At 35.7% G+C, this 24,578-nt stretch overlaps 1 protein-coding gene across 9 annotated transcripts in view; it reads right to left on the reverse strand.

Annotated features, from left to right (window-relative positions):
* Positions 1-24,551, reverse strand: part of LRRIQ1 (leucine rich repeats and IQ motif containing 1) — a 114,582-nt gene extending 90,031 nt beyond the window's left edge. For 5 of the 9 annotated variants that reach the window (XR_005931489.1, XM_041120547.1, XM_030003091.2 and 2 more), the window contains exons 1-12: positions 24,008-24,275; positions 23,432-23,594; positions 22,110-22,221; positions 21,002-21,096; positions 19,696-19,801; positions 18,761-18,990; positions 16,753-16,827; positions 15,355-16,575; positions 14,279-14,431; positions 11,898-12,048; positions 6,471-6,664; positions 5,557-5,684 (exon numbers count right to left, since the gene is read on the reverse strand). Coding sequence is in view for 8 of the 9 variants with exons in the window: in XM_041120547.1 (XP_040976481.1) it covers positions 5,557-5,684; positions 6,471-6,664; positions 11,898-12,048; positions 14,279-14,431; positions 15,355-16,575; positions 16,753-16,827; positions 18,761-18,990; positions 19,696-19,801; positions 21,002-21,096; positions 22,110-22,221; positions 23,432-23,560 (2,594 nt within the window). In the remaining variant the exon portion in view is untranslated. Of the gene's footprint in view, positions 1-5,556; positions 5,685-6,470; positions 6,665-11,897; positions 12,049-14,278; positions 14,432-15,354; positions 16,576-16,752; positions 16,828-18,760; positions 18,991-19,695; positions 19,802-21,001; positions 21,097-22,109; positions 22,222-23,431; positions 23,595-24,007; positions 24,294-24,441 lie in introns of those variants that run through there. The other 4 variants (XM_030003092.2, XM_030003090.1, XM_030003094.2 and 1 more) reach the window with 4 other exon arrangements.
* Between the last annotated feature and the right edge of the window lie 27 nt (positions 24,552-24,578).

The following is a 24,578-nucleotide window of genomic DNA, read 5'->3' on the forward strand; positions in this document are numbered from 1 at the left end:
CATGACAAAATTCTTATCTGTAGTACTGAAGAGTAAATGTAAGGAAACTGAGCTGACATTCATCTGTACAAAGGATTTTGGACTGTAAGATGTGTATAATGACTACTATTAAAACATTAGCGTCCAGTGTTATTCAAGTTTCTTTACTTACAAACTTGCATTGGTGCAACTAAGAATGAATGTTGAATGGTTCGATCAGCTGCCAGGCTATTTCCAAATATTACCTTTCAGATTAAAAAGTTTATTTTGTTTTATGTTAAATATGAAAGAGGGAGGAAAAATTAAAATCAAGATGCAAAAACCCTCAGTCTTCAACTTAAACTAGAATGTTTATGTATAAGCACATACTAAATCAACTATCTTTTCAAAAAAAAAAAAAAACACATTTAGGTAACTTGTTTCGTCCCTCTAAGGGCAAGGCCTAAGCATAATGAGAGAATGGCAACACCAATGGCAATGTGTGTGGTCACTTTGTGACTGCTAACTTTCATAGAAAGCAGTATTTTCTGATGGTTATAGTGCTTTTGAAAGCTATAAATCAGAATTCTTATAGTTAGAAAGAGGATCATGCAAAAAACCGAAACCTACTCATCCCACAAACTTACAACTGGTCAGAGCCAAAAATGCTTATTTGTTGCTATGTGAATGTGTTGTGTTTCAGGCATTACAACTGAAATACAGAGCTGGATTTAACTCTGGTACAAAAATTCTGGACCAAATTTTGGTTGTAGATTCTTTAATCTTACTGAAAATTTGACCATATGCAAAACAGAAAAAAAAAAAAAAAATCATTTCCATGTTCAGTTGACAAGTATTTCTATATGACAACATAATTTTTTAATAGTGAATTCAGAGAAACAGATATAAAGCCAACTGAGTATGTGTCACTGTACTTCCATTTCTTTCTCAAACCATACTGTAAAGTTGTCCTGGTTCTAGTCCTATTTAGTTCTATTACCTCCCTGACAGATTTCTATGGAATCAAATAAATATGAGAAAGTATTAACTCTAAAAAGCATTAAGCCTTACACGTAGATCTGTACACAGTACTACAAATATCAGCATTTTAGGTTCTCATGACCAGTCAATAGTACATAAATATATTTAATATTTGTAACAAATATCATCATAGATATTAGTGGCTAACAGTATGGCTGCGAAGACTGAAAATCCATGATTCAGATTATAGATTCACATATTCAGAAATATCCAGGAAAATAAACATTGTACTTTGCACAAGGGTCAAAAGATAATGCAGTATTTTTTTATTTATAATGACAGAGTTCTCTGGATCTTTATCAGTCTATGCTGTGGTGAATTAGAAATTGTCTACTGCACTACCCTTGCCTGCCGTTGGCATTATGAGAGTTAAAACGTTTCCCCGTCATTCTATAGCTTTCCCTTTACTGACATTCTTTGTTAATTTTTTTCCTAAGAAAATTCAAACCAGAAAGACAAAGGACATTACTGAAAACTTAATACTACTTGACCTTGTCACATTAGCCCTGGGCATAAGAGAGATATAAATTACAAAGAAGACACAAAAGTAAAAGATATTCACAAAAAAGCAAGCTATAGCTTCCTCTTTCTGCTCCCATTTAAGGCTGTAGCAGGACAGGACACAGATAACCACAGAAACTCTATGTCAGAAAACAAGATTTAACAGACTAGAATAGTTGCAAGTATGCATCAGAGAAAATAAAGATTGCTTTTCTGAACATGAATAGCAGTTACTGCTCGGGATGGTCCAAATCCTGCTGTGCATCTGCCTTTCGCCAGAAAAATTATCATTGATGTTAACAAGAGGTTAGCAGGAAGGAGGGCAAAATAATTTAAAATAAACTTATATCAATCTAGATCTTTAAGTAAAGCCCATATTTCTTTTTCATTCTTTAAACATAAAAATATTTTAGTTTGCAATATTCACCATATTTCTAAGTAGTAATCAAATATAATGTAGGAAATCTGCCAGTTAGCCACTTGTTTCTTGAATACTCTAGTAGACAGTACTTCTACTATCTTGCCCATGATGCCACATACTCAGAGATAAACTTATCACCAGCAAAGAATTACTGAAAGTGATCCAAAAAAATATAGACTGGTAAGGATAGGATGGGGAAAAACACTATACATAAGTATAGCTTTTTCATGACTGACTTATTTCAACATCCAATGACATTTAAATTTATTATGACGACTCTGGAAAAGTGGTCAAATTCTCAAAATGTGATGGCTTGCAATGACAGTGAATTCAATTCTTACATCTGAGAAATTAGGTTAAAAATACAGATACCATATATATTTAAGTAGGGAGCACAATACGTACTAAAAAAAGCATCGAGCTGACTTTTTAGCATTTCTATTATAAGCCTTTTAGGAATAGTATGCATCTAGTTGCAAAAACATGGGAGCAACATGTTCACAAAGAATTTGATTCTGGCCAAACCAGTTTCCTAAAAAAAAGGAATTTTTGCAGATGACTGCATTTTTTTAAATATTAATTTTTTATCTATCACACTTAGGTTATCTTAATGAAAAACGAGAGATAGCAAAAAAAGAACTTTGCCATATTAAAACAGAAATTTTAAGAGGGATAGATTTGTCTATTTTGAAGTTGGGGGTGGGGGGGGGGGGGGGGTGGGGGGAATAACGGCTACCTGAACAGCAGATTGATTTAGTGTCTCACTGTGCAACTTTTAAATGAAAAAGACATTATCAAGTAAGCTACATAATTAAGTGGGATTACATGTAAATATAAATACCACATGAACTCTTAACACATATTAAATATGTATTAATTTTAGTCCCAGGGGCAAGGTTTTTCACTCCTACACCTAAATCTTTATCCACAACAGAAAAAAAAAAGAAAATGTGCCTTTTTTAAACTAACTTAGCAGTTGCGTTCTCCAGCTGCTATAAAATAGAGCACAGATCTTCACAGTCCCAATTCTGCAGTAACCCAGTCAAGAAGATATCCATCATTGGCTTTGGTCAATTGCACATTGAGCAAGTAAGTATATGCTTTGTATGTGAAAGCCACAATAAAACACTTAATAAAAGCAGTAGTGGTGAAATAGCTGCCATTTTTATATTTGAAGGAGTTAATCACTACCTGTTATATTATAATTCCTTGTTGCTAGATTGTAGGTTTAAAAAAATTAATTTTTGGAGTTTTAATCTTTGGCAATTTCTGGTTTATGATACAGACAAAGCATCTCAGGAATAAAAAAATCCTGTAAATTAGTGTAAGAATTTTCTTTTCACAGTACTTCACTTTTAGAAAGAATACAGATTCACAGCATTGCCATTATATGGGCTTCCTGCAATCAGTAAAAAGGAAATGGCACTCAGTGCACCCTTGAAAAAAATTCACAAAATTGCACTAGCTGTAGGATAAAAGTAAAGAAACAGCTTTTCTTTCAACAGCTTACTCCATTACATTCACTGTTTCTTTAGAACATCGAGTTACTTATGCTATAGCACACACATATGGAGCTGCTTATAAGTGTACATAAAGTGAGTGTAACAGAGCAGGCTACTGAAATGCCAGGAATTTTGAGGCTTTTAATATGCATTTAAGGCTATCTTGTCCTGTTTGCCACAAAGATTTGAGATAAGCTACAGATACATCAAGGAAAGAAAGGGAATTGTCTGGGGAGGAGGTGTGTTTATTCTCAGCACATCAAGTTTGCTGATGCAAAAATATGTGCTTTCTCCCAGTCCAGCAGAAGAAACTCAGTGGACCAAACACTGCATCTCAGCTTGGCCACTGGAAAACCAGAATAAGCACTACAATCGACATTAAAAACTGTAAGATCATGGGATAGGTGAGTGACATAAGGTACATCTACAAGGCCAGTCCAGTACAACCTAGATCCAGAGGCTGCATTCAAGCTACGCCTGAGACCATGCTCCTAAGTTTGTTCTCTCCCTAGCAGGCACATGAGGTCTTCAAGCAGTATTGCAAACTTTTTATTACACACAGCATAGTTAACCTTAATGTTAACAAAAAACAAACCAGAGGAAGAAGAGGAAACTACAAGAAGATAGAGCCACATTACTGCGTGTTCCACAAAAAGCTGAACAGGACAAGAAAAAAAAAAAAGAAAAAAGTAAAGAACATGAATTAAATCAATACCTATGATTCAGAATCTAACACTTAACAAAAAAATGTTCTTGCTAATCACAGGCAGGAAGCACTTTCTCCAAACTCCAGAAAAATTAATAAAAGAACAAAAAAACCCCTAAAAGCCCAGCAACTTGAAGATTCGATTCTGTAAATATAGCTAGGTGTTACACTTATGTCTAAGAGTTTACATGCATACTACTTCATTAGAGATGACACAAAAACAATCTGAAAAGTTATATAAAAATATAGGTTGTATATGATTAAACAATAATAATTTTCCATGAAGGACATTCCTTATAATGGACTCAGTCTTACAGATCTTTTCTCCCACAGGCTCCCAGCTACAGTTGACTCTGCTGAACTAAATGCCATATAGGATGGGATTCATCTGTTTAAATGTTGACGCCTACATATGAGCTGGTCATTTTGACTGTTAGTAGTCAATGAGGATGATCAGGCACTTGTAGGGTATGACTAGTCTCAAAGGAAATGGCTAAAAATGGCAGATGAATCACACTCTAAAAGCATCTCCTCTTCAGTAACAGAAGAGTGAAGTGACCAGTTCAGAGTGTGTATTCTGTCTATTGTGTGCAACAGAGCATATTCTATTTGTTTAGCTGAGATCAATCTTGTTCAGAGCAAAATGGTCAAAGTATAGAAAAATAATTAATTTATACTAATTTAAAATTCATTTTAGTACTAACACATTGTAAATTATAATATTTTTCCTTATTTTTTTAGCAGAACTTAAATTGAGAAAAATGGGGTGGGGAAATAAAAATTTTGACTCCTGAATATCTGGTTGTTCTAACTCTACAGATGTACAGATTAGCTTAGAAAACCAACAGAAAGCTAATTACAGCGTACTTGAGTGAATGATCTAGTTTTATACTGCTTGTCTTGATCCTTCTTCATTGTATACCTTTCAAACTGAACCATACGAGTGAAAAATTAAAGCAAATACGCTTGTTTTGGAGAGCATTAACATATGTATGTAAAAGAAAAACCAACATTCTCATTTGCCCTTTTTAACTCTAGTAGTTGCACTTAACATAGCCTTCAAAGTCTGTTTTGAATAAGCTAGCTGTGAAATATGAAGTTTGACAGACATACTCTAGCAACAATTGCTAAAGAAAGAAAAAAAAAGAAACACCATGGTTTTAATAATGCTACAATGCTAAAAATTATTTGCATATATATACATAACTTCTAATAGAAAAAAAATTACTTTTCATAGTTAATGCTGTTTCAAATTTTCTTAGCTAAAGGTAATCAATGTCACTACTTGTCAACCACATATTTTCAAAGAATATCTGGAAAAGACAGTGATATTTTAACCATACTGAGAATTATACTTTTCAGATAAGTGTTATATTAGTAAATTCCTCCGTATCAGTTTTGTAAGTGGAAGAACGTTTCTTGCTTACCTATTTTGAGACAGCAAAAGAATCTGCAATAAAGGCAACCAATACAAAGAAAGCACTCTCATAGCAGAAATGCTATTGTCATCCAAATATAGTTCTCTTAGGAGAACATGATTTTCCAGTCTTGGAAGCTAAATAGAAAAGAGATGGTTATTTAAAATTAATATAAATTACAGAAACAACAACGGAATGCTTACCAGATGCTTTTTATAAATCATTACTAAATACAAGCAAACCCCACATTTTGGATATATGTATCATTTCCTTATTGTGCATGTACCAGTTGTCATACATAATTTCTACGTATCAGGTGGTAAGTATTTTTTACTGTCTTCTATCTAGTCTGAATAGTCAATGTAAATTTAACAACAACAACAACAAAGGCCAAGAGCCACAGTCTTACTATTTTATTCATGCAGTTATTTGCTGTGTATTGACAATGGTTTTGCTCTCTTGGATTCGTAAGAGAATCATTGTCAGTAAATATGACTAAGTGTACAGTTAGCAAACTACTTTGCTCCTTTAAATGCTGCAGCAAAACCTTCAACTTTTGGAGGATGAGCATACCTAAAATTAGTCTGAACTATTACTTATACGTAACAATAATAATATTTTGTTAAATTTTAAACAAAAAATCTGCATCATATAACATAACACAAACTGAAGACTAGATGCTATGAACAAAGGAGATAAATAGAATTACTGAGAGGCCAATTTTAAAAGGACTTAGGAGCAAGAAAATACATAACTGCTAGCCATTTGTGTCTTTGAAAAATCTCCCCCTAATAGGGGAAAAAAAGCCTACCTAAGAGTATGAAACATCCCACAGCAAACAAAGAGCACATGATCAGCATTGTGAAATATATGACTGTTAAGAAAGATGTATGCACAACAGCTACTGAATTCAAAGCTTTTACCTCCAGGAGGTTATTGCCTTGCAACTTCAGAATTTGAAGTAGGCCACAATTCTCAATGCCTTCAACTTGTGTGAGATGATTAAAAGAGCAGTCTAGGTGAATGAGAGTAGGTGCCTCACAAAGACCTTTTGTGCTGATTAACAGATTGTGGTCCACAATTAATTGCTGAAGATTTTTCAATGACTCCAGACCACCTGAAAATTAAAGACTTTAGCTAAATTAAGCCATAATGAAATAAAAGTCTGTTGGTTTTCAAGTACTAAGAAAACTCTGGACTTTCAATATATTTATATTATCTACAGTAACAATATTAGTCCTGTATAAGGGTTAAAAAATAATTACTGTATTTTGACCCTATCAATTATAGAATGCATACAGTTCACAAATTTCTGATCCTGTTAACCAAGCAACAATAACAGTTCATAACCCCTTTAGCACTTCTGTTGGAGCAGAACATTCTTTTAGTGATAAACTTTACTTACTATGCTTTAAGCACTTTCTAACTGCTACTCAGAACCTATGGGCTCTGTGAAATGCTAACAACCCTCTTAAAATCACCCCTCAGAATGGAAACAGTATTTATGTCTAAAAGTTAATTTTCATTATTTCAATTTTAAAAGTTTGGTGGGTTTTTTTGGGTTTTTTTAAGTTATCAGCAAGGTGAGAACAAATTGTGTTAAAACTTAGACCAGCACCACCTCTATTATTTAAGAGCATCTTGTTTACAGAATTATGTCACAAAATATTTTTAATGAAGAAATTTATGAAGAAAATTTAGTGCCTTTAAGTGTAAAGCTATATTTCTATAGCCATTAGACTCTCAACTTACTCCTGCCAGCTAGTGTAAGAGCAAGAATGCGTGCCATCTCTAGCCCAAAAAGACACGATGGAAAAGTTTCCTGTCAGCATCTGTTTCTTTCACAGAATTTTTCCCAAATCATCCTCTTACAACAGCAAAAATCACTCTGTCTTTCCACGGTCTTACACATGCTAGATATTCTACAATGGCACTGACGCGTCTGACTTGCTACAGGTCCAAGCAGTTTTTCTGTACATCTGTAGTAAAACTCCTTTGAAGGGACATCCTTTACAAAACATATCTAAAATAAGGAATTTCTGAATTTACTTTTCTTTCATGTGTTCTTCACACGGTTTTACTTTGTCTCATCTTTAGCTCACCCATAACTTCCCAAGTTCCCAAAAGGAAGTTGGGTGAGCTTTACAGAGGCGAATGTCTTTGTGATTGTCCTCTGAGAATAAACTGAATTATGAGACCAGAGGCCAGTTTGCACCATAGATTATTGAGAATACAGAGCAGAATTTAAAAAAGAAAATGAACGACAAGGAGAAAACAGAAGTAAAAAATTAAATGCCAAAACTAGTAGCACATTTAAAAAAAAAAACACCAATCAAATATAGGCCTCTGAATCATAGTAATTCGAAAATGGAAAGCACCTAGTGGAAATAACACAATCGCCTGATATTGAAGAGATATCATCCTAAATCTAAAACAAATGTCCCATACTGTAACTTCAAAACTGTGCTTTAGGAAATAAATATACAAACCTTTAATTATTCTGAAAGCATTTCAAACATGCCCATGGATATTATCCTGACTGCAAGATCCTGGTCTGTATTTTCTTTTATGCTTGGATAAAATAAAAAAGGAACCAGCACCATCTAGTGGTCTCAAAAAAAAATTAGTTTCAGACTGTTAAAATTAACAGCTCCCAAGACTTCCTCACAAGAGCAGTCCTTAAATATCCACTTTTAAGTTATCAGCATAGCAGTACTGGAAGCTTTTAAAGCACTGAATTAGTCTGGAGTGGGACAGAGAGGAGAGACTGCACACACAGTAAGAAAAGGCAAGGAATTAATACAGGATCTGGAAATTTCCTATTCTACATGCTACACAAAGCACCTTTTTTACATCTCCTTCTCCTCATCTGTCTTGTTTAATTACATCAAATGTCATTCGGAACAGACATGCCAAGGCTACACACAATGGGGTCACAATCTATTCTGGAACTATCAAATGCAGTCCAACAGAAACATACACAAGAGAGTATAATCTAATACAAACAGATGGTATTTTAGTTTCTTCTGCACACATGCAAAATTAAAAGTAAGCATGAAAGTCTTCTGCACATTTCCAGAAGATACTGTCGGTTTTGCATATGATGCAACCAACAACAGCTATAGCAGTATATGGGAAAACGCATTCTGTTGAAAAACATATGGTTTCAGCAAGGTTTGCGGAGAACCTTTATGTAAGTAGCTCTTAGCAATTTGCAAAGTGCAGCTGGGGTCTGTTAGCTAGGGACTCTATCCTACCTATCAATGCAGTCCTGAAGTAACTTCTATGTGTGACAAAGATGAATGATAAGAGAGGAGCGAAAGCTGACAACGAACATGAAGATGAAAAAACACATTAAAACCCCCCCCCAAAACGGAAAGGTGTCTGACAAAAAAAACCCTCTACGTGCTTTCTTAAAAAGAGTAGGTCCAAAGGAGCATTTACAATTATCCATGGTTATACATTGCTATTCGCAGCACTGCCAGGATTTCAGCCAAGATACTATGGCAATACAGACACTCTACAAAAGAGTATTCTCTGATTTAAGCAAAAATGCTACTTTTTGTGTAAGAAAATCTTCAAGTAAAGCATTCATTTTCCAAGGACAAACATATGTGCTGAACTTCAGTGTATTACTGACACAATTAATTAATTTGTGATCATGCATTCTTAAGTGGAAAAGCATAATTGGGACATATTTCTCATACTCTTACTGTTATTTTTAAGGGTTTTCTGGCAATTCTAATTTTTCCCCTACTGATGCTATATTTCAATGGGAGGAGAAAAAAAAAAAAAAGAAATCACAGTATACTTGAAGTTTCCTACAATAAGTTATTAAAACAGAAGTAGTATAAACATAAATAAGCCTTCTTAGCAAAAGCCCACGGACTTTGTTAAAGCTGAATGAACAGAGAACATTGCACAGCACTGCAGCTTCCAAAATTGCTAAGGGACATCCTGCAAGATTTACGGATGGGAGGGATACATTAACTTCTTAAAACCCATAAATCTATTTTTGTGTATTCTATGCAACTACTTACAACCAATATGTTATTGTATGAAATAAATCCTGTATTATGCATCTGTTTTAACCAGACATCCTCAAAGCAATTCTGGAGAGGAGAAAGATATTCCAAGCTGATTTTTGTGAACATTTATTTACCCACTCACACTGCACAAAAGAGAAAGTACAAGAGGATTTTACTCCACTTGGCCTGTACAAAGATACTACATTTCACACAGATGCCACATTCCTACATGTCATCCACTAACGCTATGTCATTCTTACAGCAATCTTGCAGACATTTTTATCAAATGGGATAAATCTGAATAAGAATCTTATCCAGCATTATTGGCCACAAGGATATAGATGAAGCTTCTTTAACCAGTTTATTTTATTGTTCCTCATTAGGATACTGATACGCTTTTACAGTAAACATTGATATTCCAGCACCTTTGTTCCCAGGTATTATAAACTCTGTTCACAAATACTAACATGCCAAATTTGCACATATTAGCAAAAAATACTAGAAATATCAATGTTAAACACTCTAAATCTACAGATTTTTTAAGCTTTCACATTTCTGTTTGCTATGCCCTTGTTATTTATCACAGAATTGCATTATCCATGTTCATACTGTTTCAGTCTCCTTTTTTTTTTTAAACAGTGGAAACCATTTCTTTATATAAATGTCTTATGTGAATGTGTTTCATCTATCTGCTTAATAATTGTCCAGCAGGAAAATAAAGTATGTCCACATACTTTAAAGAAAATTAAAAGTCTAAATCAAGACAAATAAAATTAAAATAAAAATCTTCTTATCTCCTTTCCATTCCCAGCTCTGCAGTCTTTCCAAGCAACATCTTTAGATTTAGCGCAGACTAAGAATACAACCAGAAAATCACCTTTTCAGGTTTCATGTTTCAATTTATACAAAACTGCAGCACGTGCAATTTTTTTTCTTGACCAGATTTTATTTCAATGGACAAATCTCTGAAGATTCACCTGTGTTAAGACTATAATACTGAAGTTACATAGTCACCTGTATTTTGCTGGCCTTTACAAATTTCACAGTATGCCATGCACCAAAACCCAAGTCCCTAGAGTATAGAGAGGCTGTTAAATCTAGGTCTGTTCTATCTGCTGTGCTGCCTTCTTGAAGGAAATTTGCTGCTTTCAAGCCTTGAGAGCTCCCTTTCAAGTAATGATCTGGCAATTTACTACTACCTTTTCTCAACTGTTAATGTTGCTTTTGAGGGATCACTAATGGTATTCCCTCCATACATCATTCTAAAAACAAAAAACTGGCTTCTCCACTTACATACAGCAAAGCTCTTGGTTATTTTCACTGCACTACACTTTCCTGACCTTTTGTCAGTAGAAAATGCCCTGGATCCTGATTACATCTATGCCAAATCTACATAACACAAGGCTCACAATGCAGTATTTTTGGCTTGCCAGAAGCTGACACACAGTTATCTTCCCCTTAGGCACTTTACAGTCCCAGCAGCAATTCAAGCAGAGAGGCAAACACTTGTTCACTACATGAAAAATCCCTGGCTGGCCAACAGAAAACAGCTGTCTTCTGGCAGAAAGATTTCATGTATTGAGTGGTCTGGGTGCATGTAAATTCTAACTGGTTGACTGCATGCTAAAGGTACACCTGTTGCCTGCCAATTGTTGGACCTGACAAATACAACTGCCTTCGTAAATATAATAGGGGTTGGCACACCTGCTGTGCCTAAACGATTTACACGATTTTACCTCAGACTCATTCTTTTTTCCAGCTTTGGGGCAATGAGCAGCAATGAAGAGCCAAAGTGGGAGCGAAATACAGAACAATAGTTTGGAGCCAGAATGGGCAGCATTTTAGTAGAAAGAGAGGCCATGGTCCAGTGTTAGCATGGTTCACAGACTCAGACAGACAATACAATTTCTATGTAACTACTTACTGTGTCAGTCAGGAACACACTGGAATTCTCTGCAATTGCGAGGTTAGGCTTTATATTAATTTTGTTTCTGTAGATAAACTGAACTCAGGCTACTTACATATCCCAATTGAGTTAGTGCAGGTAATATTAGGGGCCCTTCAAGAAAGATTTTTAGTTCTTTTTGGCTGACAATAGTTATATGACCTGGCAGATGGAATATATGGCAGCAGCTAAGCCATACTAAAAATAAATGTGAAGTTGGGTATGTTTTAGAATGCAGGTCTGTTCTAAGTCTGCTTCCTCATTCTCCTTGGGCTTAGCAGCTGGCTGGCCCTGAATGCAAGGAAAGTAAAATTATGAATATAAACAGCACAAATATTGTTATACAAATTGGAATAATTTTTCATTAACTTTCTTACCAATTCGAGTGATTCTATTGTAGGAAAGTTCAAGATTTTGGAGATTTATGCAGCCATCTAAGCCACAAACTGATGAAAGATGGTTCTTATTCAGAATCAGAATACAGAGATTTTCTAGATTTTCACAGTCAATCATCTGAATGTTGTTTTCCTGTAATAAAGGAAAATGAGAAAATTAAATAGCATGTAAAGTGAAATAGCAGAATTAAGTGTAAAAATATGGTAGATTGTCATCATTGCTTTTTTTTTTATCCTAAACTTCTAGCTAAGAGTAATGGCATCTCTTATTTTTTTCCATTAGGAAAATAAATTGATGAGTCACAGAAACTGCCTTTTGTGTCCTCCTGCGATAGAACAAAAATACATCTCGAGCTTCATTCTGGCTCTGAAAATGTGCATAAGTTGAAACAAAAAGCATAAGGGTAATTTAAGGACAGAGTGGTCTTTTCCATATACACTTTCCTAGCTTCCCAAATCCTGGGAGACTGAACTAAAAACTGCATAGAAACCATCAAATTTACTAGACACTAATGAAGACAGCTATGACTTTGCTGGAATCCTACTTACTAGTAGTGAAAATCTGCATTTAGAGGTATTTTGGTCACAAATATTAAGACTGTTCTCAGCTAATGTTCTTCCCCCAAGAGATCTTGCTCTTTTAACATCCCCCTCCCCAGGCCACTTTAATAATGCTTCCTTGGATTTCTATTTCACTATTTGCTGCCCTTGCCCTTGTTTTATTCTGGTTTTCACCTGCAGATGCTCAAACAAACAAAACTTAAATTCCCTGCCTTTGTAACAAAGCGATTAAGCCAAAGAGCCAAATTCCTATTCCAGAATTAACATGCTGACTAAATTGAGGTGCTACCTTCAGCTGCAGGCAGAGATGTGTAGAGGTTTCCTTTGGAAGCCGTAACACTGATTCCTGCCCTTGGACAGCCCCTTCAGTTGTACCAGTAAGTTAAAGCAAGGAACAGATACAGCTTAAATGTTAGCTTTTGTATCAACAGAAATGAGGGGCAATATCAAGCAGAAATGAATGCCCAACAGAAACAGAGGCAGCTGCTTTAGCTATGTGAGAAATACCCATGAAACAATATTGGGCTGTTTCAACTGTCACAAAAGAGGCTGTTTCTTCATTAAGGTTAGCCACATTAGCTGGCACAGCAAAAGTATAAAGTATTATTATTAACAATATATATAATTATTAAGTTATTAATAAAGCATACTTAAAAGTATATCTAAGAGTCTTCTCCTTAACTAAGTATCCTGACATATCCCAGTGAGGCAATCCTGTATCTTATTTAAAGCCTAACATTTTAAAATAAAAAAACCACAAAACCAAAACTGTTCTGTAAGAGACAGTATTTGATCTAAAAAAAATTATATATAAATACTAATCTTAGTAAGACTGGCAACTTAGATATATATTACAACCTTATACTAATACTTTGCTCTTGTATTTTGAGGTACCCAAAATTATCAAATCCCAGAAATTACATTCTGAATAGATAAGAAAACTGAGAAAAGGACACAGGTATTTGAACCTGCCCTATTGCAAAGTTCTAAGTACCAGACAGACAACACTCCTTTAACTATAGTTATTATCAGCTCTCTTCTCCGCATTTAATTAAAAATACCAAAACCAACAAAAGCCCCATACTTTGGAAAGAACACCAGTTACTGGGCAAGCAGAAACATTCAAGATTTCTATGAATAATAAGGGCATATTAACTTTCTTGTGAATTGGTGTTGTTAAAACACACGAAATAAAAAAAATGTGAACAGAGTTGTTTCATGTAAATCATCAAGTTCTGGAACTAAGATGCATCACAGAGCAAAACATTTTCTTTAGTCATTAAACTTACAAGGCCATGTAAGACACTGCGCAGTAGCAAGTACCTAGACAGTATGCCTCTAGTGTAACTCACTATACTGTTCCTTGAGCATATATGCGAGTAATTTTAACTCATATTCAAGGTGTGTATGGCAAAGGAGTCCTCCTTCTACCTATTCCTGCTTAAGCTGAGCACCTGCTATGGTGAACAGCATCTGCCCACTCATGAATCAGAAAGCCTGAAGTAATGAAGATCTATCACCGTGCCATGCTAACACTAATCCTAGACTGATACTATCCTGCACTTTTCTTAGTATAGCTTGATTAATTTGCAGGATGTTGCTTTAGTACAATGGAAATTGTTATATGCAATGCAAATCTGCTGGTATAACTTTGTTCACATATAGGAGTATTTTGTTGATATTCCTATACTCTTAAGGCACTAAAAGTTATATATTCAGGTGGACGCAACTGCATAACCACCTAAGCAGTAAAACTGGCAGTTCTCCCCAGGTTATAATAAAGAGTCAAATACGCTTAGTACCTCCACATTGATATACTTCAGGTCTTTGCAGTTACTTAGTCCTTCCAGTGCAACTAGTCCACAGCGCCTCAGAGTCAAAACTTGAAGATTTGAACACTTGGATAACGTTGAGAGGCTACAAGCTGGCAAGTCTTCGAGTGTAAGTGTTGTGACCTACATGCATTTATTGATAAATAAAATCAATTGTTTGTATATTGAACATTCATTGTACAATGTCACATTATGGTTATTTTCTTTAAAAAGTAAGAGAGACCAAAACTACATTATACTAACACTTTAGAAAATGCAAGCAACTAATGTTAATCCTTTCATATAGAAAAGGATGGCAATGATGGGTTTGCTCTGTTAAATGGGAGAAGTTATTACGAAAACAGTCTGTTTGATTTTAACATCCACCTTAAAATAAATAAAACCGATGCTTTGCTAAGCAATTAATAGTGTGAATTGTTTCCCATCACACTATCATAAAGAATGAGTAAGTACACAAGAACAGACAAAAATAATTCAGACTAAAAAGTGTATGTAGTCAAGTATGTCATCTCAGAGAGGATACCAAAACAAGAGCACAGAGCAAGCATACAGTGATAAGTTAGGAAGTGGTAAGAAAAGCAAGTCCTGGGAACCAAGAGACATTCTTTATGGCAAAACACCATCTATAAGCCGATCAGCAATGTCTTGCTTCTGGAAGAGCCTAGTCTTCTCAAAACTCTGAAGGGGCTAGATGAGCAGGAGCTGAAACATGGACCCTCATACAAAGGCAAAACCACATTAATTTAGCAGAAAATAGGAGCTAGAAGCTCCTGCCTTTTACAGGCTTAAGATACTATCAATTATCTGAAGACTAATACCACACCAGTCTGCTCCACAATGCTCACAGGAATTCAAAAGTCATTCTCATTGCCCTTATTCTGAACTTGTGCAGAGGAACTCTTACTGAGATCTATATCCTGCTCAACGATGATCTCCTCCTGTTCCAAAACAGCATTCTGCCAACATACCAAAAAAAAAAAAAAAAAAAAAAAAAAAAAAGTGATGGTATGGCTTCCCATTTCATTCTAAATCTTCTGTAGAGTTACCTGCTGCAGAGTACTCCAAGGGCCACTATGAATTATCTTTTGTGTACTTAATGGAGGCATCTTGCTAACTGAACTTTTCCTTGGTCGTTTTTTTATAGTTGCTTGCTTTCTATGGTTTTCTTCATATATTTTAGACCAAGATTTACATGTGTTCATCCAGTTTATTCTCTTCTTTTCAATATCATCAGGAAGAATTAGGCTACTGGAACACTCAGCTGTATCTTGGATTCTCTGGTTCTCCCAGGTTTCTCTGAGTTCCTCATTAGCATCTTTCATTAGAAACACAGTTTTCTTCATTGTTTCAGACTGAGAAAACTGATCTGTGACTTCTCTATTACTAGCATTTGGCTGGACATTTAGTGGACTGCTGCATATATTGTTTGCCTTATTTTCTACCATGTCATTAGCTCCAAAATTAACAGATTCATCCTTTGAAGTATGACTATTTGGAGCTTTATTAAGATCTCTAGTTTGTGAGTAATTTTCTTCTACATGTGTTACTGAATTCATGTATATGTTCTCATTATTTACTTGAGAAGAGTATTCCTTCTTCTCAGAGCCTAGCATATTTGGTGTTGGTGTCAAATTTCTTTCTGGTGGAATTATCCAATTATTTGTTTCATCCATCATTTCAGTCTGTTTTTCTTTTTGTTCCTCTGCTTGCTTATTTAGTTCCTTCTTCTGTTCTCTTATTACTTTTGTATTTTCTGTCTGCTTATCCTTTTTTATGTTTTTTTTGTTGTTTTCTCCACTTTCACTCGTTACAGCTTTTGCTTTTTTTTCTCCTAGTTTTCTCTGTTCTTCTCTTCTTATTTCCAGCTGTTTTTCTCTTTCAAGTCTCAGGCCTTCTTTCTTTTTCTCATATTCCTCACGCCTCCTCACCCGTTCCAAATATTCCTGTCTTTCAAGTTCTTCTTGTATCTTTTTTTCCTTTTCTTTCTTTTGCCTATTTTCTTCCATTCGCCTCTTCATTTTTTCCTCTCTTTCTTTCATTTCTCTCTCTATTTCTTCTAGTATTTTCTGCTTCTTTTTTATTTCATCTTTCCATTCTTTTAAGATGGGACCATATTTTTTATGGACTAGAAATGATCTAAATCTAGCTTGGATTTTCACAGCTGCTGTATTCTGTTGTTCTGCCAGGTGTTGTCTTTCTTTTGCTTTCTGCTCTTCCAAGGCCTTTTTCTCCTCTTCCATTTGCAACTGCAACTTCATGATCAATTCCTAGGCCAAAACAATTAGGATAGACTTCAACCACTTTTAAAATAGGGCAGGTCTTGGCACATATTTATCATTAATAAACAGAATCTGGTGTATTAACTGTTTCAGAATAACATTTATTCTCAAATATATGATAGTAACCTCGCAGTCTTTTGACAAAAGCTCACCATACAACCTTACCTCATGTTGCATCATTTTGTCTCTCCAAGCTTTCTTTTCTTTCTGTAACTGATCTTCTATTGCAGTTTGGTGTTTCTGCACAACAAATTAACCTAAGTGAATATTGTACAAAACCTGGAACATCACAAAACATGCTCTCTCCAACCTCCCCCATCCTCTTGACTTTCCAGCAGTCCACTTTTGCCAATGCCTGAATCAAAATGAGAAACTCACCTGTGTGAGGATCAAAATAAACAAGTGGACACTTGCATTGGTAATGCAGATTTGGTCATGTACTGAAAGATGCATACCTTCAGAGAGTCAGCATCTTGGTACTGACCCAAACGACTGCCACCTCCCTCTCCAAATTCTGTAGTACTATTGAAGATGAAAACTACACTTATGAAACAACCATTCAAAGTACAGGTAGACAATAGAAACATAACAGAAACAAACACTCTGAAAGTAGCACTAACAGTCCCTCTTTAATTGCACTGCTATGTTACTGATAATCTTAAAATCTTTCAAACAGGAATTTTGTTCAGTAAAGCTAAAGAATATTTTTTCACTTAAATTGTTTCTCAATGGAAAATAAAAGTTCAAGTCTATTTTCTCAATATTTGCAAATAAATAGTATTTCCCTCCTTGCCCAACATATTCTCAATCAGAAAAAAATAATATCCAAATTATCTGGAATTACATCTGACTGACAATTAGCAGACAGTAAGTACCTAAAAAACAGGGGGTGATCCAGAACCACATAACTCCTGGTGGAACTAAGATAAATCAGTATCAGCCAAATCAGATATGCAGGAGACTATGAAGGAACTAGTATAAACAATTTGGAGCATACAGTCTCCCAGGTGCCTAAGCACTCTTTTGCACGCATGCTCAGAAGCATGCTATTCAGACAATAGGAGACTAGACGGCTAGATCCTTCTGGAACGGGGAAGTTAGTCTCCAACTCTCACCTCCAAAAAGAGTGCACTAGCGACAGCACTACCAAAGTGTCTAAATGGGGACATGCCCCACCTTGCCTAGAGAAAGCAAGCCATTCTACATCCAAAAATGATTCATGACATCAAATTGCAGAGGAAGCCTAATCAATTTTGTGGCCTGTTGAAAAGGTAGCTATATCAGACACTGAACTGGCCTTCAGAGATCAAAGGTCTTTTCACTCACTAAGCCCTTCCTTAATTTTGGTGATTTGAATTACCGCGCTGGGACCAAGATGCCCACCTCTTCAGAAAGCTACAAATCAGTTAACTGAAAATGCAGTGTTAATGCGTCTCTCAAAACACAAATATTTAGGCTAAATAATAAAATATTGTGACCCCACAAGTATAATGTCTAAGGGTTACGTTTCCTCACATTCTTATGCTCTTTTGTGGAGAGCTATCAAATGTTTCCCTTCAGTAGCACCACACGCTATAGCAAAACTTGACTAAATACTCTGAGAATGCAACCAGTCAACATGTGGAGTCATGTTCTGTTGTGGCAGAACTCAGTAGATGAAGCCTGACTCAGTTTCCCAGATACAGACAAGAAAAGGGAGCATCGTAACTTTTACCTAGATGAAGCACAGCACCAGCATTTCTGAACTGAATGATTTTGGTCCAGGTTACTTCACCTATGATTTTTCATCTAATGTGAAATTGGGGTATGAGGTCCAAAGTAAGTAAGTATTTTCTGTTAAGGCACAGTGACCATTTTTCATTTGTGAGAGATTTAGCACAACTCTCATTTCCAGTACTTTGGCTGGTGTCATAATATAAAAACTTAGTAAAGGCAAAGCCTAGAGAATAATTTAACATTTAGCATAGCAAATTCATTCACTGTTGATCAAAGCGGTAAATGCATAAAACCCAGTGGATCATACTTAAATATGTCTTACATCTCACTTTGGTACCACAAGTAGACAAGAGTTTAGGACAGTCATACAGTTTGGGATAGTACTCTCTTTTTCACATTAGATCTTGAATTCAGATAGTCTAGATGGGAACAGATTGGCTTCAATATCATTAATTACCTTATGAAGAAGCTCTAACTCTATTCTTTCAGCCTCAAATTCCTCCAGGCGCTGCATCCTTCTTGCATGCTCCTCTTCATTTTGTTTTTCCTGTGCTTCCTTCTCAGCTTTCCACTTTTTCCTCTTCTCATCTTCAAGCTCCTTTTGTCTTTTTTCCCACTGCTCAAATTCTTGTCTACACTTTTCTTCTACTTCATGATGAGTAAGCTTTACGCTCATTTCAACATCAGCTACAAATTTGTAATCAACGAAGCAAACCTTTTATTTAATTTCCTAATAAGCATTGGGCGATATTAAACAGTCTTAAAGTACTGACAAGAAAAGGATTCTATGCTGATACAGCCAGCAACATATATCCCCAAGGAAATCAGAACTACAATGCAAGTCTTTTCTATCAGAAATGTTATTATCATGATGCACACTTACTGACTCTGCTACAATCATGCTTATTCTACCAACGTGTATTTCAGGATTACACTTTGGCTTCAGGATGAATGTCTTCTGTGGCTATCAGCAGGGGTTTTATAACTGATGCACTCCACCCCACAACATGCAAAGGCCACGGCGAAGGGAAACGTTCCCAGCCAATGTGACCATAAAAAAAAAATAAAAGAAGTGGCCAAAGTACAACCTGCTTAGTGCCTCCAATCTGGCTTCCATTTGTATTCATAATAATTTCAATCATTTTTGGGTAGTATTTTTTGAAAGAATTTTCTATTAAGACATTAAAGACTAGGATAATTTTGTGATCCTGAAATGCGATAAAAGCACAGGCATTTGCTCATGTCCAATTCATGAGGTATCAAAATCTATTGCATACTGTAACGTGTAATTTTTTACAAAGAATGTCATGATACTCATGAAAACAGAAAAGCAGAAAACAGTGAAATGACACTACAGATCAACTCAACCAAATGACTAATGCATTTGCTTACCTGTAGCAAAATGGTCATCAGTGACCACTTCATCACTAGTGGACTGACAATTATAACTAGGTGTTGTAGCAATCTGCAAGTCTTCATTTTCAATTTCAAGTAGTACCTAATATAGTTTAATATTGTCATTAAGAAACAAGAAACAAAATTTAAAAGCAGAACATTTTAAAAAATCTTCTAGAACAAGGATAAGCTTTTCATCACATGACAAGTACAATAATATGAAACTTACCGACTGGAATCCTTAGACATTGAATAATGCAAACATATCAGTCAAAATATTGTCTTCTAGAGTAATAAATATTGGAGTACTTCCCAAAATACATAATATTTCTGTGTGGTTTTTTAACATATTTTACATTTTGACTTGGAAAATAGATGTTTTGCATTTAGGATTTGTTTTACTGTGGAACTAAGCACTATATTTATGCATCAATACTATTATGCACATAGGGAAAGAACTAGTTACAAAGTAAATTTTTAAGAAGTCTATTTAAAAATAATGCTATGGGCACGAAGATTGCTGTATTTCTTTCATTGTTCTTTATTGGCAAGAAGTAATATATTCCAGCTCATTTATCATCTGTTCATCACATGCTTGGGGCATATATTAATATTTGTAATGCAGCTGAAGTCACATAAAGTAATTGTGCTGTTCTAAACAATGGTCTTCTGCGAACAAAAAATCACGTTTGCAAAAGTGCTCACTAATAAAAGCCAGGTGACAAATTAAAAGTGATTAAATTAAATACAGGTTTACGTTTTTCTACGAACTTCAGCAAGTTATTCTGTCAAATCCTATGAAAATATAAAAGAAACCAGGTTCATAACTCTTGATTTGTCTTTGAAAGTTACAGCAATTATTATGTTTCCATTTTCTATAAAATAATGGAATATATTAGGAGCAAGATTAACAGTAGCACATCCTCCTGATCATCATAAAAAGCGTAAGATTAGAGAAGTTTAAAACTGTTATCATTCTATTGAGATAATATTCTGCAAATAATTAACAAAAAAGGATTATTCGGTTTTGTTTAATTCTGATTTTTGTGCTCAGCATCTCAACTACTGATACAGAGAATTTATTCCAAATTTTAAAACTTATACACATGGTGTATTACAACTGATGTCCCAGTTCTAAAGAACAGCACATACAAACTCATCTTAATAACTAATGGATAGTCTGACAGAAACAAAAGTGAACACATCTATAGGTCTCCTTAGGAGGCCAACAAAGCAAGTGTAAGTTATCTAGATTACTTCATAGAATTTTGTTCACTATAAATATTGTTTAAATAGAGAATACCCTTTTTTTAAATTGTTCTGGATCTTCATTATATTCAGAAGCCAACTCTGCCAAGTAATCTGAAGCATGGCAAGAAACTACTCCATAAATGTTACCTAAAGAAGAAATAAATATGTAATTTAGTACACAGAGAGAAAATCCCTTACCAGTACTCAGTTCTGCTCTATACTGCTTAGCTACTATATTTCTTTAAACTAAAATAAAGCATTTTCTTCCTTTAAAACTCTTACCCCACCCAATTTTACTCAAATCTATAGGAATCATTTATCTACATTAAAAGCAGCAAGTATGTGTAACTGGAACACACACAATGATATTGTAAGAATCCAGTGACAGCAAATATGAAAGAGAATTCCACAGCATAAAACACAGCAGAACATTTTCTGTGTAGAAAAACACAGTAGAACTTTTATCACATGGGTTAAAAACTGACAAAGAACTACAAAAAATAATGAAAAAAAGTAAGTGTCCATTGCAAAAAAAAGGATAAGACGAAACCTTCCTCGAATGTCCGAATGTATAGATAATACTGAATTTTTGTTCACAAAGATGGTTACACTAAATGTGTGTGAAACCCAAGATGATGTGAAAAACTAGAATGGAACAGACAATGCCAATTCTCTGGCATATAAACTATGAGCTTGGCTTCATTCACACAGCTGACACAGCAATATTGTTCCCAATTACAAGGTAATTTCATTTAATGCTAGCTTGGATATCTCTAAAGACAGACTTTAAACATATCCTGTGGGGTTCAACTGTATCTAACTCTTAGCTTCAGCTCCCAGTGACTTCATTTTAGATTGTTATGAAGAGTCTGGCCCAGGTCCTGTTTCAGAGAATGATCCTGCAACTTGCCTTGATCTATCTATGGTTTAGCATCAGATGAATTTTTAGAAAAATTCAATTCATACTCAGATGTTAATTCTAGAAGACAGCATTGCATGGTTTTATTCCTAAAGATTTTCAGCATGCCATCAGAAGTTGATGCAATAGGTTTCACTGCTTGCTCTACTTAAAAGTTTGCATTGTTTTACTGATGATTGTTAGTCTAACTTCCACTGGCAATACGAGGTGCATAAATATTGTAACTGTGACCCCTGCTTACTTGTAGTTTCTTCATCTTCTAAGTCGTGCAGTATAAGCTTTTCAGCATCTTGATTTCTGCTCTTTATAAAGTTTAAATAGGAGAGAACTGATTCTGGCAAGTCATCTGAAATCTAGAAAAACACGACATTTGACATAAATTCTACATTTTCATCTCACGGCCATGACCAGAGGCAAATACTTGACATGCAAGAATAAAGACTCATGTTGGCTTCACCTATAAAGCACTGATGGAGATTTAGTAGCAATTGGTACCAGAATTGTTCCCAATTCCTACACTCTTCCCATTGTCTTATCACCCACTGAACAATTAATAGTTATTTTTAATTACATTCTAATTAAATTTTGATTGGAACACATTTTAGTAACTTATCTTCCACTATCTTCAGAAACATGTTTCAATTAACATTTTCTTTATGTGTTGGACCAAGAAATTAAGTAAAAGGTTAAGACAAAAACTAACAAATAGCTATGATGCACAGGATCTTTGTCTTAAAAATGTTCAGACTCTTTAAAAAATAAATTAATTTCAAATTTACTAATGTTTAAAGTATGCATGTAAATCAAATGCTTCAAGTTTCTATTCTAAAGAATAGAATGTCTTTAATGCAAGGATTTGGGAAAATGGACTGCCTTCTCTCAGATGTGTAAATTGCAGTAAACATTGCTGGCATTCAGCATGTGAGTGCATAAATAATTGTCACTGATGCCTTTGCCTATTTTTATGTCATATCAAACATATGATTTATGGTCACATATGACAAATGTCATCTACCTTAATATCCTGTAGACCGATCCTTTTGCTACGACTCTGAAAGATTAAAATAACTGAAAAGGACCCAAATAACTGATTGGATTTCAGAGGAAAATGTTTCCCCAAAATAAGAAGTCATCCAAAAAAAGAGGACATGAAGCACCAATTTATATGAAATTAATTATTAGGAAGTCTTCAAACATAAGACAATCTCTTGTAAGATTTAAATACAGATTTAAATGAAGAATCATTAAATCTGGATGAATAAGCCAGATTTAATCTACCTCATTAGGTTTAATAAAATCTTCCAGCTTCAGAGGATTCTAAAACAAATCACTACCCACCTACGAGTCTGATTTTCTCACTCAAGCAGAATGCTGATACTCCCCTCTTTTATTGTCTTGTTACCATTGGAGGTCACATTTTTCATGAAGCAATACTACTGAGACTACTTTTCAGAAGAAATTCTCAGGTTAGGTTTGTCAGGAAAAAGTTCTTTCATCAGATAGGCTTTCCAATGCCCGTACTACTTTCAAGCAGAAATAGAAGCAGCAGCACTGAACACTTACTGTCTCACTGTCGCTCAAAGCTTCATCTGATACCTCTGTGTCAGGATCACCCGCTTCAAAGGAAGAAACACTGATTCTGCTTAATTCAATTTCTATTTCTTTTTCAATTCCTTCAATATCTTCTGACATTCTACTTTCCACAGTGTCTTATCTGCTTTCAAAGCTACACAAAGAAAATATTAACTGTCAGCACCTCGTGAACCTAAATAAACAGGGTGCTCATTTAGCATAAATTTATTCAGATGTATTGGCTTAAAACATGAAAAGGAACATCGGAAGTTTGTTCTGAACACCTGACTCCATACCAACAGGAAAAAAATAAGAAAAACATTAGTTTGTGATAACAGACCCCCCCCCCTCATTCTACCCCTCTAAATTTTGCAATTGTTACCAAATTTCAATATTAAAAACCTCTGCCTGCTCTCTACTCCTTGTGGACAGTATCAGTGGTACGACCTAAGCCTCACAAGGGTTTTTAATAGCCCTAATAACCGCAAAAGAAAAGCTTCAAACATATTAACAATTCCAAAATAAGACTAAGAATCCAGAAAGCACTCGATGAAGTTGTAATGATACCGAGAAAGCAGTGAGAAATGGCCTAACCCACAGAAGTACGAGACTTGTACACGGACCCAGGCAGAAGGGGAAGGGGTCCCCCACCGTCCCCCCTTCCCTCCGCAACCCGCACCCCTCTCCTCCCCCTCAGCCCCAATTAGGGGACAGGGGAGGCAGCCCAGACCCGCTCCATCAGAGGCAGCGAGCAGCTCCTCGTCCCTCGCCGGCTCCTGCAGCAGGAGAAGCGGCAGGCTGAGCTCAGCTCAGCCGCGAAGGCGCGAAGCGGTTCCTCGCTGAGAGAAACTACAACTCCCAGAAGGCCTCGCGGTGGGCAGCCCGCCGCCGCTTCCCGGAAAGACGGCGGGGCCGCCCCTTTGCATGCTGGGAGCTGTAGTCCGCCCCTCAGGGCCCCCATGGCCTCCGGGCTCCGCGATCCACCCCGGCTAGCTACTCACTTCTCGTTCAGCCAAGCTCCTACCGGAGCCTCCCCCCGCCTTCCTGGCGGCCTCCGGAGACCGCCGGCCCCTCCGCTCTGAAATCCCGCAGACTCCAACCGCCGCCGGTCGGGCCCTCCGCGGGGACGACGAGAGCC

The sequence above is a fragment of the Aquila chrysaetos genome, chromosome 26 (genome assembly GCF_900496995.4).
Source record: "Aquila chrysaetos chrysaetos chromosome 26, bAquChr1.4, whole genome shotgun sequence".
Classification (NCBI taxonomy): Eukaryota; Metazoa; Chordata; class Aves; order Accipitriformes; family Accipitridae; genus Aquila; species Aquila chrysaetos.